The 19,729-nt window shown below is 40.2% G+C and overlaps 1 protein-coding gene across 1 annotated transcript in view; it reads left to right on the top strand.

Annotated features, from left to right (window-relative positions):
* The first annotated feature begins 13,769 nt into the window (after positions 1-13,769).
* Positions 13,770-19,729, top strand: part of GABRA4 (gamma-aminobutyric acid type A receptor alpha4 subunit) — a 67,499-nt gene continuing 61,539 nt past the window's right edge. The window contains 2 exon segments of the mRNA XM_006759246.2: positions 13,770-14,002; positions 14,394-14,512. Coding sequence (XP_006759309.1) covers positions 13,917-14,002; positions 14,394-14,512 — 205 coding nt within the window. The 5' untranslated portion in view covers positions 13,770-13,916.

Raw genomic sequence — 19,729 nt, 5'->3', positions numbered from 1 at the left:
TCTCTACAAATTAAAGCAGACAATTAATGGCACCACTTTGTAATTAATGTTATGAAACCATTTGGTGTTGTTTTTGCATCTCAGAAACTCCCTTGGAGTTAGAGTGACACTGGGGCATGTTCCAAGCCATAGAAAAATGTCATGAGAAATATGAGTTACTTTTTAGCCAACATGGTTAAATACCTAGTGTATTCTCCCTACTTTTCCTCTTTTTCCCACTTCAGTGACTAGAGGGACGGGAGTCTAAGAGGAGCCATGGGATGGAAGAAGCTCAGATCTGTGAATCATTTCTTGGAGGAACTCTACTAGGGGTTTTATGGGCCCCGATGAGAGCGGGACCGAGGTGGATGGTGAAGCGAGTGAGCAGGCAGTGGGTGTGAGTGGGCGCCCGATTGTCCAGCTGATCGCTCCACAATGCCTCCACTGCTGCCCACTGCCAGCGCCATGTTCCATGCCTCCCCCTGGTGGTCAGTGCACATCATAGTGAGCGGTCGAACTCCTGTTCAAACCCCCAGTCAATTTTTGTCAGTGCACATCATAGTGAGCGGTCGAACTCCTGTTCAAACCCCCAGTCAAACAATTTGCATATTAGGCTTTAATTATATAGGATGCATGAAAAACGAATGACCAAGTTCAGTATGATGGTTATTTTTAGAGATGGAAGGGCAGTTTTGGTAGAGTACTCAGGAAATTTCAATAATATCTGTAATGTTTTGTTTCTATAAAATAGATTCTGAGTCAAATTTGACAAAGTGTTAGAATTTAATACAGCTGAATGTGGAGTCTCTGGATGTGTGTTATATCGTTCTCTGTTTTGGGTGGGTGTTTGGTTTTTTTGCCTGTATTTTGAAATATTTTAAAAAATGAACACTAATGATAGGTAGATGTTTAGATAGAAGTTTATAAATCATAAATAGCTGGGGAGAAAATGTTGATATATTCGTCAAACATGTAAAATTAGATTGAAGCACAAATCATAAAACTTGAAAAGGGGAAGCGTTTTTTCCCTTTCCAGAGAAATGTATTTTGCTTAGAGAGTATAAACATATGAGCCGCCCCGGAGTTGGAACAGTTTGAAAAACACAAAGTGAAGCCTGGATTAGTCATATTCATAAAACCCACCGCCAGGGCTTGGACCACGCTCACCGCGGAGAGCAGGCCCGCGCGCCCACAGACAGATCTCCGTGGGCACAGTCTGGCCCGCGTCTGGTACATGTTGCACTTTCCCGGCAGGCATGACCATTTGGCCCCATGTAGGACCTCACTTCCATCCATCCATCCTGCACCTGGTTTTTAGCCCCAGGCAAGCAGTACAAAATGTAGATGTCCGTGGCTCAGCCCCACAGCCCTCTTGCTGCCAGTTTTCTTAGTATTGGCTGCCCAGACCGTTCACAGCTGGGCTGGATGCCTATTGCGCCCCCTCAACCGAGAGCAGGATCCCTGTTGCAGGCTCTGTGCGTGTCCACAGTCCATCAGGAAAGACAGGCGTGCCCTGATCACACAGTGGAGTTCACCCCAGCGGCAGCAATAACAGGAGGCCTTCAGGACAACATTGTGTTGATTCGCATACTGGCTCCTTGTCGGTTGCAGAGGAATGGTATATCTCTGCCCATGCCCGCCAGAATCTTGTAAAGTTACAGGGAGCCTTAACGTCTCAACAACACCTTATTCTCTCAAGTCTATGTCCTTGAAACAGCTCCTGGTGTAGGGGACGGTGGGCCCACGGTAGATTCCAAGGACAGTGAGTGGGTGAGGAGTCTCCAAAAGTCAGGATCACTGGTCAACTGAAAGCCACTTCCTCTCCAAGACCTGCTCCAACCAATTGCAAAGTCTTTACAGTTTGACTCTGAGCCACCAGTATCCTCTTTCACTAACTTTCCCCACTCAGTTGCACTTCCTTTCGTTTTCCAGGTACCTTGACCTTGGTATTCCATCTGCCATTAAAACTGCAAATTGTCTCATGCCTTCATTTTCACCTGGACTAAAACTTATTCGCACCGAATTGTTAACTCCCTGATGTTTTAACACTTTTGAGTTTATTTTACTTTTGCCATAGAAAGACGTTCTCTCCATCAGTGGCAATGAGGCTTTTTTTTTTTAAAAAAAGTGCCAGTTTTAAAAATCTAATGTCTTAGTTACTAATATAACTAACACTTTGTTAGCACTCACTATGTTCCAGGCACTCTTGGGATTCTTTTTAACATATATTAACACATTTAATCCTTGTTAACAGTTCTAGAAAACAGGTACGATCATAGTCCTTATTTTGCAAATAATGAAAATGAATCCCAGAGCAGTGAAGAGATGTTCCCGAAAAGCAACAGCTGGAAATTGGGGGAGCCAATCAAATAGGTCAGAGCCCATGAAATTCAAGCTTTGGGGAGGAGGATGCAGGAACATTGCTACATTAAAAGTGTAATATAGAGATGGCATGATACTTCACAACAATAAAAGTTGCCAGGGAAATGAGCCAACATTTCAATTAATCATATTTACTTGTACTAACAAAATAAACTGATCTCTGCATTGCTTACCATATTACCTTCATTAGTATGCAACACAGTAATTACAATGTAATCATTAAAGGAAAACCAGAGTAGGAAACAGAGAATTGATTTAAATAATTCTTAAAGTTCTTTATGTTTAACTAGAGGCCTGGTACATGAAAGTCATACACCAGTTGGGGAATTGTCCCTCAGCCCAGCCTGCACCCTCTCCAATCTGGGACTGCTGGCTCCCAACCGCTCGCCTGCCTGCCAGCCTGATCACCCCCTAACCACTCCCCTGACAGCCTGATGATGCCTAACTGCTCCCCTGCTGGCCCGATCACCCTCAACTGCCCTCCCCTGCTGGTCTGGTCACCCCCAACTGCCCTCCCCTGCCGGCCATCTTGTGAGTACATGGGGGCTGCCATCTTGTGCGAGGGTGTGATGGTCAATTTGCATATTACCTCTTTATTATATAGGATTATTATATAGGATAGTCTATGACAAGGTCTGGTCTGGATAGTGTTTTGGCAATGTTTTATTATAGAATGATGCTCTGTTAACACATTGTATGCGGGAAACGTATTTATACGTACTACCAGTGTAGTAGAGCACGGGACATGTATTAATACGTTTTTTATAGACTAGCGGTAGAATGTGGGTAATGTATAAATACGTAAACTAAAGTTATCATAATTTCACTGAACGTTGCCATTTGCGCAAAAAATTAGCAAAAATGGCCCATGCCACCTGTTAGCGCGCGATAAAAACTACCCGCAATCAATGTGTTAATATGATCATCTAATCATGCCTTAAACATTATAAAGAAAAGGGAAATAAATACTTTGTTTCTGTTGTCCAATGTTCCGTGTCTTTGTTTTGAACCCTATTATTCAGCTGATTGTGAACTGACTCGTGAGTCCTCATACCTGTTGAATACTTGAGACTTGAAATCCATTGCTGATTCAGTTCTGGAGACAGTAGTGTGTGTATTCAGAGGTGAGGCAGAAGAGGGAAAGGCTAAGAATAGCCCAGCCAGCATCTATCATGTGGAAGAGCCTAGAAGACACTGGGAAGTGGAGGTAGGCTTTGGGAGAGCTTAAGCCTGGAAGAAACCCAGATACTGGGAGGAGAACATGGAATCAGGAAATGTAAACAACAAGCCTGTCTCAGCGAAGACTGGTACCAAGCAGCTTAGTGAAATCTCACATAAAGAACAGTGTGTTCAGACAGATAAGATGAGGGCACATCCTTATGAGGATGAAGAGCAGCACTGAGCAGTCAAATGTCCAAGTTGACATGTGGAGAGTTGTACCAGGGACATATATAAGAATGGGAACTCCAACCCAGGATTTCACTCCCTGGGCAAAGAGAACAACAACAGGATTCAGATTCAAGTCTAAGCTACCAGTGAGACTGAGTCTCAGGGAATAAGGAGCAAGTTCTGAATCATATAAATTGCAAGGGTAAGTTGAAGTCTAGTCTTAGACTGTTCTGATGAACCTGTTTGAACATGACTCTTGCCTCTGATATTCTTTCAATAAGAGATTTTTGACCTCATTAATTCTTCCAGACTTAAGCACTCCTTTTTTTTTTCTTTCAAGTTCATATTGTGAGAGCCCAGAAAACATAAATTTCTATAGTAGCCATTATGTCAGAGGCAGGGATGTGAACTTGATGTTTGTGGGGCTTATGGAAGAGAAATACCAATGCAGTTTTTGCTACATTGCCTTGTTATTTATCAAAGAGAGGTCAAGACATTGTGTACCACTCATTGAGAAAGCTTCCTTGAATATGCACCACAGCTGAGACTGGCTGAGAATCTGGGACAGAACAGCACCTTTCACCAGAGGTGAGCAGAAACCTGGTTTAATTGTCAGCTTTGGCGGCAGACTAAGAATTCTTAGCTTATCTGCAAGAGCTTGGACGGCCCATCCAAATCTCTTGTTTTAACATGTTATTATTTTTTAATTTATCTTTATTATTGAAAGTATTACAAATGTTCCCTTTTTCTTCCCCCTTGGCCCCCTCTTCCCCCTCCCATCCCCTCCCCAGGCCTTTACCCCACATCACTGTTGTCTGTGTCCATGGGTTATGTACATAAGTTCTTTCTTTGGTTGATCTCTTCCCTCCCCACTCCCTCTTCCTTCTGAGGATTCTCAGTCTGTTGCATGTTTCCATGTCTCTGGATCTATTATGTTTGTCATTTTATTTTGTTCATTAGATTCCACATATGAGTGATAGCATGTGATATTTGTCTTTCTCTAACTAGTTCATTTTGCTTAGCATAATACTCTTTAGGTCCCTACTTGCTGCCTCAAAAGCAGTAAAATCTCTGACATTTCTCCCAGCAATATTTATTCTGACATATTTTCTCAGGCAAGGGAAACAAAAGGAAAAAATAAACAAATGGGACTACATCAAACTAAAGAGTTTTTGCATAGCACAGAAATCATCAACAAAACATAAAGATAACCTGAATCAATGAAAATATTTGCCAATGATGCATCTGATAAAGGGTTAATATCCAAAATGTATAAAGAACTCGACATAAAAAAAACAAATAACTCAATTAAAAAGTGAGCAGAGGACCTGAATAGATACTTCTCCTAAGACATACGTATACATGGCCAATAGACATATAAAAAGATGCTCAACATAACTATCCATCAGAGAAATGCAAATTAAAACCTCAATAAGATAACACCCTACACTTGCTTGAAAGGCTATCATGATAAATCAACAAACAAGTGTTGGCGCTTAATCAATAAACAACAAGTATGGGTGAGAATGTAGAGAAAAAGAAACACTCAGGCAATGTTGGTGGAAATGCAGACTGGTGCAGCCACTGTGGGAAACAGTGTGGAGGTTCCTCAAAAATCAAAAAATGGAATTGCCTTATGACCCAGTGATTCCACTTCTGGGCATATATTTGAAGAACCTAAAAGACAAATTAATTTAAAAGAACATATGCACCCCTATGTTAATTGTAGTATTATTTATAACTAGAGACCTGGTACACGAAATTTGAGCGCTCGAGGGGAGGGGAGGGTCCTTCAGCCTGGCCTGTGCCCTCTCACAGTCCAGGAACCCTCCAGGGATGTCCAACAGTCAGACATTCGTGTGGGAAGGGGGCCTAAGCTATTAGTTGGACATCCTTAGTGCTGCCACAGAGGTGGGAGTGGCTTCCGCCACCGCCACTGCACTTGCCAGCCATGAGCCTGCTTCTGGCTTCTGGCTGAGCGCACTGACCACCAAGGGGCAGTTCCTGCATTGAGCATCTGCCCCCTGTTGGTCAGTGCATGTCATAGCTATCAGTCGTTCCACCATTCGGTCAATTTGCATATTAGCCTTTTCTTATATAGGATAACAATGATATGGATGCAGCCCAAGTGCCCAACAGAAGATGAGTGGATAAAAAGAAATGGTGGTACATTTACACAATAGAATACTACTCAGCCATAAAAAAAGAATGAAATCTTACTATTTGCTAAAGCATGGATGGACCTGGAGAGTCTTATGCTAAAGAAAATAAGCCAGACGTAGAAAGACAAATACCACCTGATTCTACTTATATGTGGAATCTAACAACCTAAATGAACAAAGTAAAACCAGGCTTAAAGATATAGAGAACAAATTGATGGATGCCAGAGGGGAGGAGATTTGGGGGGCTGGATGAAAGAAGTGCGGAGATTAAGAAGTACAGATTTCTTGGGTCTACTGGGGCTTTGCAATTCTGGGATGCAAGTGGGAAATGTGAAAGCTTACTATCAACATTTACTTTCTCCAAAACCTAACTATCTCTGTTCTTGTTTCACTGTCTGGTTAGCCTGACATGTGAAAGGTTTCCTTTGATTTAAATTTCCTAAGAAACAGTGAACCTCCTGAACTCATTCCTTGCATAAATACTAAATGCTTATAAGAATGAATATGACACTTTCCCCACCCTTGAGAAACTCCGTTGTAATGAAAAGAAACCATCAGGCAAATGATCCGCAGGTAATGCAACAATAGTCTGGAGGGATGACGAGCAGAACCGTTAGCCAGAGGGCACAGATAGACTTCACAAGCAAGGCACCACGTAAGCTAAAATTTTAAGGACATGTAAGTGCTTACCAGGTAAATAAAATAGAAAAGGGTATTTCTTGGCAAATGGCATGTGAAATATATGTATGACTAAATGATTTAGTAAATCCAGAAAAAGGGTTACATCTAATTTATCAATAAAATAAAAAGAATTGCAATGTCTTTTTTATGTGATAAAACAAATAGTTATGATTTGGAAAACATGCTATTCAGATATCATATTTATCAGACATTCAACTTTCATCAATTGTAAAATGTTCCCAATAAATAACTTTTTCTGGTGCACATTTTATTGTAAAGGAAGTCCCAAATTCTTCTTTGGTTTTGATTTTATCTCACACATTTTTAATATTCATCAGTAATAGGTTCTCGTCTCTGTTCTTAAGTATGACATTCCGTTCCTTTAACTCTCTTTTATAATTATGGTTAATGCCACTCCATGCAGTTGCCACCAGATGGTAATGAAGAGTAGCCTGGCTTCGTAATCTTCTGAGGACCAAATATATTGCCGTTCTGTCGTGTTGAGTCTTCACAGGAAAATTTAGTTGCAAATGTGTGGGCTTGATGGCAGACAGTGTACACCTGTGATACTCTGCTTATTTACTTGGTGTAAATCTGATCTGTGAATCAGCATTGAGAACCTTAAAATACTGGGAAAGTCACACAAATATCTGCCATTATGATTTTCTTTAAATATTTCTGTTATTTAAATATTTTGAAGAGCCGAATATATGTATCTAGAATAATTAGTAAAAATAAATATATCCTTTAGGCTAATTTAGTTTTCTTCTATTTATGTACATATTTGAATAGGAATCTCAATATCACTAGTAAAAAAACTGATAAAACGAAAAGATCTAATGAAAATATGTATAATAAAATATACAATACATTCCACATCTTTGCTTCTTGGGCTTATTTAATTGCCAAGTATGTGCCTGCACTATTATTTTCCCCAAAGCTTATAAATAAAATGGTGCTATTTCTTTCAAGGCTTAGCCCTGCCCCCATTTTTTTAAGAGTCAAGAATAGTTTTAGTTGAATAATTGCACTATACACAATTTGTTTTATTTTTTTTGCTGGTGTTTCATAATCTCCAAAATTCCTATAATAAACATGTATTATTTAACTGATTAAAATATATATATATATAAAATTAAAATATAGTGATTAATTTAGAACCAAAATTATGGCTCATGTGTATTAACATTCATAAATGCTCCCATGAGTCCTTACCTCTGTCACAAATTATAGGCCACAATGACAATAAGCTATTATAAGATAAGATTCAAAATTCTATAATAATTTCATACCACTTTTGGGGGAACAATTTATTGGCATTTGAAAGAAAAGAGAACATTTTTAACTTGTTGAATGGACATAGTGATTAAATTTTACTTTACCTAAAAGATTCGATAAACAGTCTTGTATCTCCACACTGCGTGTGCTAAATTGGGGTTCTTCTAAGAGACTGAGCCAATAGGGAGGAGGGAACAGAGAAGTGAGGGGGGGGCGAGAGAGAGAGAGAGAGAGAGAGAGAGAGAGATCATGTATTTTAAGAAATTGGCTCACAGAATAATGGAGACGGGCATGTCCAAGATCTGAACTCTAGGGTGGGTCAGCGGACTGGCAAATCAGGAAAGAGTTCCAGTTCAAGTCTGAAGGTGGTCCAATGGCAGAATTCCCCCTTCCTCTGGGTAGGACAGTCTTTTTTCTATCAAGGCCTTCGGCTGGTTGGATGAGGCCCACCCATGTCATGGAGCATAATCTACTTTATTCAAATCTTCAGGTTTAAATATTAACCTCATCTAAAAAATTCCTTCACAGGAGCATCTAGAACAATGTTTGACCATATATCTGTGTACTGTGGCCAAGCCAAACTGACACATAAAATTATATATCACACCATTTTTATAAAATGTTCTTGACTTTTTCTATGAATATTACAGGCATATAAAAAGTATATATGATAATCTTCAAAGATGGCCACCCAATGAACCATGTCTCCCAGTAACCTGACCTTGTGCATCCCCTCTATATGGACCTGATTGGGTCCTGCAACTTAATTTGACCAGTAGAATGCAAGAGTGGTGTCACTCTATGACTTCCAAGGCTTGTTCAGTCAAACCTTCTGATAACTGCACCCGTACCCACCGTCTAACCACCCAGGGTGAGGAATTTCCGAGGAGAACAGCCAAATGAGCCTTGTCTAGCCATGAATACTGAGAGATCATCATAAATTGCTGTTTTAAGCTAGTTTTTAATGCTTTGTTATATACGGCAAAAGATAATCAGAAAAATATGAAAAGGTAATGTAATGAAAACCCAAATGTCTATTACCAGATTTGTCAAGATTTAACATTTTGTCCTATTTGCTTCAGATTTAAAAAAATGAAATAAAGCATTAAATAAAAAGTTGTAGTAGCCAATGTTCCTTATTCCACAGATACTCATTATCTCTAATTTGGTATTAACTTTCCCAAGCAGCTTTCAGGTCACTACAGATGTACTATTAAACAATGTACATTATCTTTTATGCTTTAAATTTTGTATGAATAATATTTTACTGAAGGTATTATTCCACCACTTGCATTTTATTTACATTATATTCCTGACATATACCATATTAATACATATACCTGATTTCTTTCATTTTAATTGCTTAATAGTACTCAATTTATACCACAATATTATGTATCCATTTCCCTGCTAAAGAACATTTAATTTGTTTCTAATTGTCCACTATTACAAATATACTGTTGTATGTTTAGGAGTTTCTATGGCCTATAAAACAGGCATGAGATGGCTTGATCATAGGGTATGATCATAATTAACTTTAATATTTTGCCAAATGGCTTTCCAAATTGGTGGTATTAGTCCCATATCACTCTTGAAACAAGACAATATAGAAAGAGAACTAATATGTATAATCTAACAATGCTAAACTCATAGAAACAGAGTAATTAGTGTTTGCCAAGGGTTGGGGTGTGGGAGATGTTGATCAAAGGGTACACATTTTCAATTACAAGGTGCAGAAGTTCTAGGAATCTAAAATATAACAAGGTGAGTACAGTTGACAATACTGTGTTGTATACTTGAAATTTACTGAGAGAATAGATCTTAAATGTTCATACTACACATACAAATAAAGGTAACTATATAATGGGATGGATGTGTTAACTAACGTTATTGTGCTAATCATTTCACAATACATAACATACAAATAAAGGTAACTATATAATGGGATGGATGTGTTAACTAACGTTATTGTGCTAATCATTTCACAATACATACACATATCAAATTAAAAAAAAAAACAGAAAAAAATTCTTCCGAAGTAATTCTCCAGATAAACTGAATAAAATCTTGACCTTTCTATTTTTTGGTCATGTAACTAACTATGAGTAAATTACTTGAAATTTTTAAGGTTCAGTTTCTTTACAAAATTTGGAAATGAATATCTAACTACAATTGTGTTTTTCTGAACATTTAAATTATATTAGCTATGAATAAATAAGAATTGGTATTATTACAATAATAAAGATCATCATCATCATCATTACTAGATATAATAATAACAAGTATAGCTTGTATGGCTTAATGAACTTACAAACTCATATATATATATTAGTTTCATTTTTTTGTATAGTTGAAGCTTCAGCACTGTTATAGAATGAATTATGTTTCCCCAACCAAATTCATATTCTTTTTTAAAAATATTTTTTTTATTGATTTCAGAAGGGAAGGGAGAGGGAGAGAGAGAAATATCAATGATGAGAAAGAAAAATTGACCAGCTGCCTCCTGCACGTCCCACATTGGAGACTGAGCACGCAACCCTGGCATGTGCTCTGATGGAGAATCAAACTATGACCTCTTGGTTCATAGGTCGACACTCAACAACTGAGCTGGCCAGGCACCAAATTCATATTCCTAAGTCCTAACCCCCAGTGCCTCAGAATGTGACTCGATTTGGAAATAAGATTTTAAAAAGACAATTGAGTTAAACTAAGATCTTTAGAGTGGTTCTTAATCCAATATGACTATGTCCTCTTAAGAAGAGGAAATTTGGACACAGACATGCATGCATACATAAAAAAAGACCATATAAAGAGACAGTGAGGAGATCACCATCAATAAACTGTGGAGAGAGGCCTCAGAGAACACAACCCTAAAAAAAAGAAAGAAAGGAAGGAAGGAAGGAAGGAAGGAAGGAAGGAAGGAAGGGAAAGAAAGGAAGGAAGAAAATAAAGATAATATACTTATCACAAAGTAGGAACTTGGCAGCAAATTTAACAATATGTTTAATTTGGGGCACTATTGGTAATGCATAAATTGACCTTGCTAATCATTACTATCAGGTACTGGAAAAAAATATCTATCACTTGATAATAGTATTTTTCCCCCAGAAACTTGGAAATTCATACACATAAATGCGTGTAAAATCAAGGGAATGTTCCTTCTAATATTACTGTATAAACTTTATAAACCATTCACACACACACTCACACGAAATCATGGCTCTCTTTGGAATTGACTATAAAGTAGTCTTAAAATTACTCTAAGAAGTCATTCCAAAATTCAAGCTCTAAAAAATAAAATAATGCTTCTCACATTATTAGCCATTTGAAAAGGAGTTTACAAAGTATTTATTAAATTCATTACTTGGATTCCAGGACCTTAAAATATATATTTTTCTATTTATTATAAAACATTGGATTTTCCAGCCGTAACTGGTTTGGCTCAGCGGATAGAGCATCGGCCTGAGGACTCAAGGGTCCCAGGTTCGATTCCAGTCAAGGTCATGTACCTTGGTTGCGGGCACATCCCCAGTAGGGGGCGTGCAAGAGGCAGCTGATCGATGTTTCTCTCTCAGATGTTTCTCTCTATCCCTCTCCCTTCTTCTCTGTAAAAAATCAATAAAATATATATTTTTAAAAAAGCATTGGATTTTCCAATGAAACAAAAGCTGATATTAGAAAGCTAGTATTTCTTATTGTAATTTAAATGAATGAGGGATTTGGGAGACTATTAAGTATAGCTATATCACTTCAATGCCTAACTTAATCATGGAGAATTAGAAAAATACTTAATAACTTAAAAACAATATAATAGTTAAATTTTAAAATTTTATATATAGAAATTATTCAGATAGGATACACATGTTGCCCAAATTTTATTCTTTCAAATAATCACATTGAAATAACTAAATCTGCACTAGCTATATGGCAAAAAAATTACTTATTTTGGAAGCAATATCAACTGCTATTATGAAATGTTCATTCAAATAGAATCTGTTAAGGTACCCCAGATTATTATTTTTATGTAGTAATTTTTAATACAATAGACACAGTTTTGAGACCTGTTAAGAATGGATATCAAAATCTATCACCAGACAATAACAGGCCAGCATACAAGTAAACTTTCAGTAGAAGCTTTGGTTTCATACCAACAAGGAAAGGCCTGACTAAAGAGCATCAAATTGATTCTTCTCACTTATCTTAAATACATGGGACAAAGAAATGCATTCGCATAAAAGTAATTGGTAGCTTCTATACTCTTGAAACCAAAATGTTTCAACTACTGTATATCGACAAACATCCATATTTTAAAAAAGTGATTCACATCATTACCCTTTTCAAATGGTTAAAATTGGTTCAATATTTACCAGAAATAATTAAGGGAAAGTAAGAACAGGTTGAAACCTTTCAAATTATTCATTTTATTTGGTCATTTGATACATTCATAACAAATACCTTTAAAGGAGATCCAAAGTCAACATAATAGTGTATAGAAACTGGCAATCGAAAGTTTACCAAATGAGATAGAGATGACTGTCACACATTAGTCACGAGTGTTTAATCACTTGGTTGAGTGTTCTACTACATGTGTTATCTTTTATATTAAAACATCAGTCCATACTATAGTTGTCCATAACCTTTGAGAAACTGATGAAAGTTATGAACAGTCCCACAGAAATACGAATACTTACATGCATTCATTTTCAAGGAATTTCATAATTATTGTGGACTCTGGGGGTCCATCCTAAGACTTTAGGAGTAGGATGATCTATATTATTTGCATCCCACCAAATCAGATATAAATCTCCATGGTAAATTTATAATATGTGGCTGACATAATACAATGATGTCTGGGGATAGCGTACTTGGACCCAATTCAAATTCTATTAAACAGAGCAATCAAAGACTTATGTCACCTTTAAAGAAAAAACTTAAGAGGTATAACTGAACACCTTCATAAGTCTGCACTCACTTTTCCTCTCTCTCTCTCTCTCTCTCTCTCTCTCTCTCACACACACACACACACACACACACACACACACACACACACACACATTTTTCTCTTTTCCCTGTATCTCTCCTCTCCCTCTCCCCAGCCATCCTTTCTACCTCCCTAAAGCAACAAACCTCTGAATTCAGTCAGCTCTATTATGGAAGAAAAGAGTGTCTGTTGAGTGTCACACAAAGCAAAAGATGTAGTGATTTTGTCTCCATCTCTCCCCCTCTTTTGAGGAAACAGTGGGACAGGATAGCGAGGCCCTGTGTCTGCCAGGTGGGGGGCAGGTATAGTAAAGGAATTCGGTATCTTCACAGCAACAGCTTGGGAAATGCATCTACTACAGAGTGAGGCTCAAGTCCACTTCCGAATAGTTCAGGAGTCCGCTCAGCGAGTTGCAAGCCCTTTTGCCAGAAAGAATCTCAGTTCTTTCGCGCCCCCCCCTCCCGCCCCCCAGCACCTAAAAGGGAGTCTCAGAGGTGGCTTTCAGTCTGGACCTCATCACTTCCCTGACCGCGGTCTCCCACCCTTCCGCCCAGCAAGCCTTTGTCATCTGCCCTTTTTCCGCCCCCAGCCTGAAAATGGGTGCAAACAGGTCCCGAACAACCTTAGGAGGGAGGAGCTTCCTTGGTTGGATCCAAATCCCAGCGGTAGAGAGGGGGACCGAGAACGAGAAGTGCAAGCTAAGCAGGGCCGTGGGCAGTGATGCGCTTGGGGTGGGGGCGCGTGGACCCCTCCTCGCGCGGGGAGACCCCGGCCCTGCGCCCCAGAGTTCAAGGTCGGGAAGAACTTGCTCAGCTTTCCGGCGAGAGCGAACCACCACCAACCCGGGAGCTGCGGGGTGCGGGCACGAAAGGGTGCTGATCGGTGTACTTCGCTCTCCATCCACAGCGGGAGCTCCGCGAGGGAGGCGGGGGGAGTGAGCGCGGGCCAGTGTGAGCGCGAGTGTGCGCACGCCGTGCAGAGCTCTGCCCTCGCCTCGCACCCTGCTCAGGGCATCCGGAGAGCCTGGAACCGTGATCAGGCTTAAAGTATGGCATGTTGCAAAGATGGTTTCTGCCAAGAAGGTACCCGCGATCGCGACGTCCTTCGGAGTCAGTTTCGCCCTCCTGCACATCCTGTGCCTGGAGGCTTGGTGAGTTCTCGGGGGTCCTGGGGGGTGGGGGGCCCTAGGGGAAGGTGGCGATGTGGCCTGCTCCCGGACCTCTGTGGCCGTCTGCCCCTCACAGGGCAAACCCGACCCTCCTGTCTGCGCTGTAAAGTCAGGAGCCGGAGCCAGGCTTTTCTGTGACTGCGTAGACGCGGAGAGCCGGAGGGCCACCGGGTGCAAAGAAGAGTGGGGGTGTTGGGGTTCGTGTGCGCGCGGTGCGTCTCCCTGACCCTTCCTCTCCATTATCCTTCAGCTTTGCCTCCTGTAGCCTGGGGCAACGACTCTTTCCATGGAAGATAAACCTGTTACCCACCTGTTCCGTGATTCTTAAAATAACCCCCTCCACCCCCGGTTTTTTTTTTTTTTTCATCCGCAGTTTAAACGAATCCCCAGGACAGAACCCAAAGGAGGAGAAATTATGCCCGGAAAATTTTACCCGCATCTTGGACAGTTTACTGGATGGTTACGACAACAGGCTGCGTCCTGGATTTGGGGGTATGAACGATTTCAAACGCTCAAGTGTGTCCTGTCTGTCCCTCTCTCCGTCTGCCTGTCTGTCTGTCTGTGGGAGTATCATTAGGTATGCCTCGCGTGTAAAATTGCAACATCAATCTATTTCTCTTCCTCTCCATCCCACCCTCCCCTCTGACACCCCTTCCTCCCTCTCCTCCCCTAAGAAAGACCTCTGGCAGGAAGACCGCCCCCAAACACACGTTCCCCCGCCCCCTCGGAAGCTTTGCTTCTCCCCCACACTAATTACCTCCCTGACTGCTGGGAGCGGGAGGTTGGAGGGGAAAGTAAAACATGGGAACTTGGGGCTCAGCTGCCCCGCTGCCTCGTGCCCTGAGCAGGGGGTTCCCCTGGACCTGGCCGTTTATCTCAGAGCAGGTCGCATCGGGAACAGCTGATCCTCTGTCCCCTGTGCTCCCACGTGCTGTCAGTCCCCCAGCCAAAACCTCGGCCTTGTTCTCTACCTAGGACATGAATCTGGGGCAGGAAGCTGCCTGCTCTGCTGGAGAACCCGGTTGTTTTCTCTTCTACAGTGGGAGGCATTTTTTTATTTATTTGGGGAGGGGCCATTTGCTTCTCTCCTAAGGCCTCGCAGTCAGAGGTGTTTCGGTTTTATTTCTATAATAAATATTTATAAAAGATCGAATAGAGGTGCATCCATAACAATACTGTTGCTCTTTTGCATACTTCTATTCCCTTTGCTTACATAACAAAAACCTGTGTGGCAGGCACTGTGCTAGGTTCAAGGTTCACGGAAACCTCAAGGTAACAATTCTTAACTTCAGACTCCCTCTCAGACCAATTCAGAGAAGACTACGGACTTCATCGGAAGTGTAGGCCCAGGTCTTCTGACCAACAAGGCCCTGTTTATTCCCATCACTCTGCACTTGATCCTTCTCAGGAAATGAGTTGAAGATACAGACTTTTTCTTAAGGGAGCTGACATTCTAGTAGCAGTAGTAATAACAACAATGACAACTGATATTGTAGGTATTTATTAGAATGCTCATATCATCTATTTCATAGGCATTACTGTTCAACCCTCACAACAACTGTGAGCGAAAGCTATTACTATTCCCATTTTACAGATGAAGAAACTGAGGCTTGGGAGGTCAGTAGCTGGTGCAAGTTTACATTTAGCAAGGGGCCCGGGCCTGATGTGAACCCAGTTCAGGTTGTGTATGTAAAAGACAAACCCATGCAGATTGGGAGGAGATCACATGCTGTTTGAAGAGGATCACATGACATGTAATGGAAGCTTGGAGGAATTTCAGCTTCCTATTGAGGATGTGTAGGGGATAAGATGATGGGAAAATGGAGAGAGTAAAAGGGAGCAGAACATTCCTGTGATAGAGTACAGGATTAGATGTGATATAGAAGGAGTGTGGTCCCGGGTTACAAAGACCTGTTGGGAAAAAAAAATAGAATTGGATAAAGTAGAACTGGATGAATCTTTGGAGTCCTTTTGTTCTTCTCGTTTGACAAAGATGTTTAGACAGGAACACAGCATATTAACAATGATAGACTGGAATCAGGCCAGGTCTTCTGATCCAAACCACTCTTTTCTGAAATTCATGAGAAGGTTATGGGGAGCCATGGAGGGTATTAATTCAACCTTTGTGTGTTGACAGTGATAAATCTGAGTGAGGAGGATGAAAGATTCTCCTGGTCCTTTTCACATTGCTTCTCCAGGGGTAGGCAGCTCAGCACTGTGATGGCCTTTAAGCAAATCTGAAAAGAGGCTCTCTTACAAAAGCGAATCATTCGTCAGTGCACAGTCTTTCATAAGTGACTGGGGAATTAACACTTTAGATCCAACATAATTTTGTGGAGAATGTTTCGGGTGATGTGATAGCATTTAAATCTATATGATGCCAATAAAAGAAGATTTATCTGCTCATAAAGGTTTTAAACGTGACATTTCAAGTAAAGGGGAGAAAAAGCAGGAGTATTAAATCACATGTTGCTTAAATATTCCTTAAAGAATTGATGCGCCTGAACATAAATTAAAGTGAAAATTTATAATCGAAACTATGGTTTTATTATTAAACGTTGAGAGCCAAAATAATATTTGCCCAGTTAGTTACGATACAAATTCTAATGGAAAAGGAAGAAGGGATCCACTGTAGATAGGCTCTTTTTACCAACTACCCTCTCCCATAATATTATACGGACAATAACATGAGTGAAATCAGTCTACGTGGGCCATCGCTGGATTTTGGTTAGCTGCAGTGCTGCTGAAATATCTCAAAGGCATTATTAGTCATCTTACTTGTCGCTGCCAAGTGATCTGCTTTACCCACCTGGAGATACTTTTTATAGTTTTATGGGAAGGGGTTGAATTCACCTTACTTCTAGTGTTAGCAGTTGATTAATCAGTACAAATTTACTATAGCACAATTATTTTTGGCTCTGTTTATAAATATTGGTGTTAAATGTGATTCATTTTTTAGAAGTGGGTCATTGTCTGTAAATGCGTAGTATGCCAAATGTGACAAAGGAATAGTAATTCTCACCTGCAGAAAATGTGTAACCTGTTTACAGGCTGTTGTAAATGAAATAGAATTCACTGAAAGTAATAACAAAATGCATCCTTAGCTTAGACTCTTGGAAGCCACAAGTGTGATCCCTTCTTTGACATTTTATACTCTGTGGAAAGTTTGGCATTTTAAAAATAAAATGAAAACAATTCAGGTTTTGACCAGTATGCTATAAATATGGATCTACATCCTGGTTCCTTTCATCCTGCCTTTGCTCTTTGTGGAGCATTGACTTCATATCTGTTTGTACAACTTCGCTGTGTTCCATTTAAAGTAAAGCTGAAAGCAAAGATCTGAATTGAAACCGGACGGTGTGTGATTGCTCAGTAGGCCAGGCAAGGGTTGAAATAGATTTAGAAACTAAATTACATATTTTTAACTCAGCAGCACAGCTTGCAATGGGGGAACTAAAAGGAACTGAAATAGTTCTCTTCTTTTCATCCCTCCAGGATCTCCTCTCACTGGTTTCCCACATTCTCCAATTGGAGAAGAAAAGGGGGAAAGGTGAGAAGAGAAGGAAGGAGGCATGGTGTGAAAGCTAGATTAGGACTTCTGATGGGTGAAGTTTATTCAGCCTCTGACAAATCAGTCTGCTAGCATCCTGAAGTAGCTTCTACCTGCTTAGAAGTGGCATCCAAGCAAACCCTTCCACAGAGGAGCTAGAAAAGCATCCCCCTGCGCCATTATCCACTTTCAACACTGTTGTAAGTCTTCTGAAAGATGCACAGCTAAGGTCCTGACCACCAGGAGATTGTTCAGGAAGCCAGCCCTTACCCATTTCCCACTTATTGAAGGCTTACACAAACTGTTGTTCATCTCAGCCTCTTGGTGTACATGATTTGAAATAATAAATGCTTAGCCTATATAATATAAAAGGCTAATATGTAAATAGACCGAACGGTGGAACGACTGGTTGCTATGACGTGCACTGACCACCAGGGGGCAGATGCTTGACGCAGGAGCTGCCTCCTGGTGGTCAGTGCACTCCCACAGGGGGAGCGCCGCTTAGCCAGAAGCGGGGCTTATAGCTGGTGAGCACAGTGGATGTGGTGGGAGCCTCTCCCGCCTCCGCAGCAGCACTGGGATCCCTTGGGGAATGTCCGCCTGCTGGCATAGTCTCGCTCCCTGCAGGCCTAAGCCAGCAGACGGACATCCCCAAGGGGTCCCAGACTGCGAGAGGGCACAGGCCAGGCTGACAGACTCCCCTTCCCCCCACCCCCCCATCCCCCAGTGCACGATTTTCATGCACCGGGCCTCAATATATAAAATTGCCTTAGAACATCTTTCTCAACCTCTCTGAAATAAGAGTGGAGCATTAGGGTCAGCTTTGCAAGGGTGCTCACTAGCATAATAGGATTTCACATTCATGGAGTCCTCTAAAGTTTTGAAAACATTTTCATATAACAATATCAAATAAGATTATTATAATAACACAACAAAATAAACAGGGCAGACATCATTTCTGTTACAAAGGGCGCTAGAGAAAAGTTCCAATGAATTGCCCAAGAACCCTTGAACTAATAGTGGACAAGACCACCACCCACACCTTAGTCTTTAAAAACCTTAAGCTACTGCTGTATTGCTACCTCCATTTCTAAGTCTTCCTTAAATCCTTCTGTTTACCAAGAGTCAGATTTTCATTAACATTTCTTCTTGTTACTATCTAAGTAGGTCATTAAAATAAGCAAAACTACATTTCCCCCAAAGGAATGAAATGAGAACTTTTATTTTAAAGCTTTAATAACATTTTAAAATGGAAAAGCCAACATGGCAAAGTGTATATATACACTTAGGTAAATTTTGAATAATTTTCCACATAAATGAAAATGGCCTCACAACATTTTCAAATAGTCTATATCTCAACTTAAAAATTAAATATATTTTCTGTTTATATTCAATTAATTAGCTTTATTAATTTTCTGTCAACAGAAAAATATTTTTAAAAAAATATATAGATGAAAAGAACTCTTCATATCCACAAAGCAGCAGGAAATTACAGCTTCATTCTCTTCTGATTTGCCATATTTATTCATTCATTCATTCAACCAGTAGATATTTAGACTACTATGTGTCAGTAGCAATGTTAGGATGTGAAGATATAATTTTTAATCAGACACAAGCCCTGGTGAAGTTAATAGCTAAGTGGTGTAGAGAGATGAAAAAAAAAAACAAAGAAAAAACAAAAACAAAGATGTTGCTATGGGACAATGCAGTAGCAAGGTAAGAATAGAGAATAAATAGGGTGAGGGGACTATTTTAGATACGGTGGTCAAAGAAGTCTTTGAAGCTGAGACCTAAGGGTGCCAGACATGGAAAGGGTAAGCAAAAGTTCTTTTCATGCAAAAAAGCAAACAAACAAACAAAAGCAACAGAAAATTCTAAAGATCCCAAGGATTCTACGAAATTAATGTGATTTAGATAGTGAAAGGAATTCATTGTGCTGTACCCAGAAAGCAGGAGGACGAATCTCACAGGACTAGTTTGGAGTGGTAGGCCAAAGCCATATCAGGCAAGACCTTAAATATCCTCCTTTAAAGGAGCTTAGATTATTCTTTTAGTGAACTTGGAAGCCATTGGAGTTTTTAGCTAATATTGAAGGTAATAACATCCCATGACTTAGATTGTAATGTGACATCTCTGGCTACAGAATAAAGGCTTAGAAG

The sequence above is a fragment of the Myotis davidii genome, unplaced genomic scaffold (genome assembly GCF_000327345.1).
Source record: "Myotis davidii unplaced genomic scaffold, ASM32734v1 scaffold455, whole genome shotgun sequence".
Lineage (NCBI taxonomy): Eukaryota > Metazoa > Chordata > Mammalia > Chiroptera > Vespertilionidae > Myotis > Myotis davidii.
This window is presented reverse-complemented; position numbering and strand designations above follow the sequence as displayed.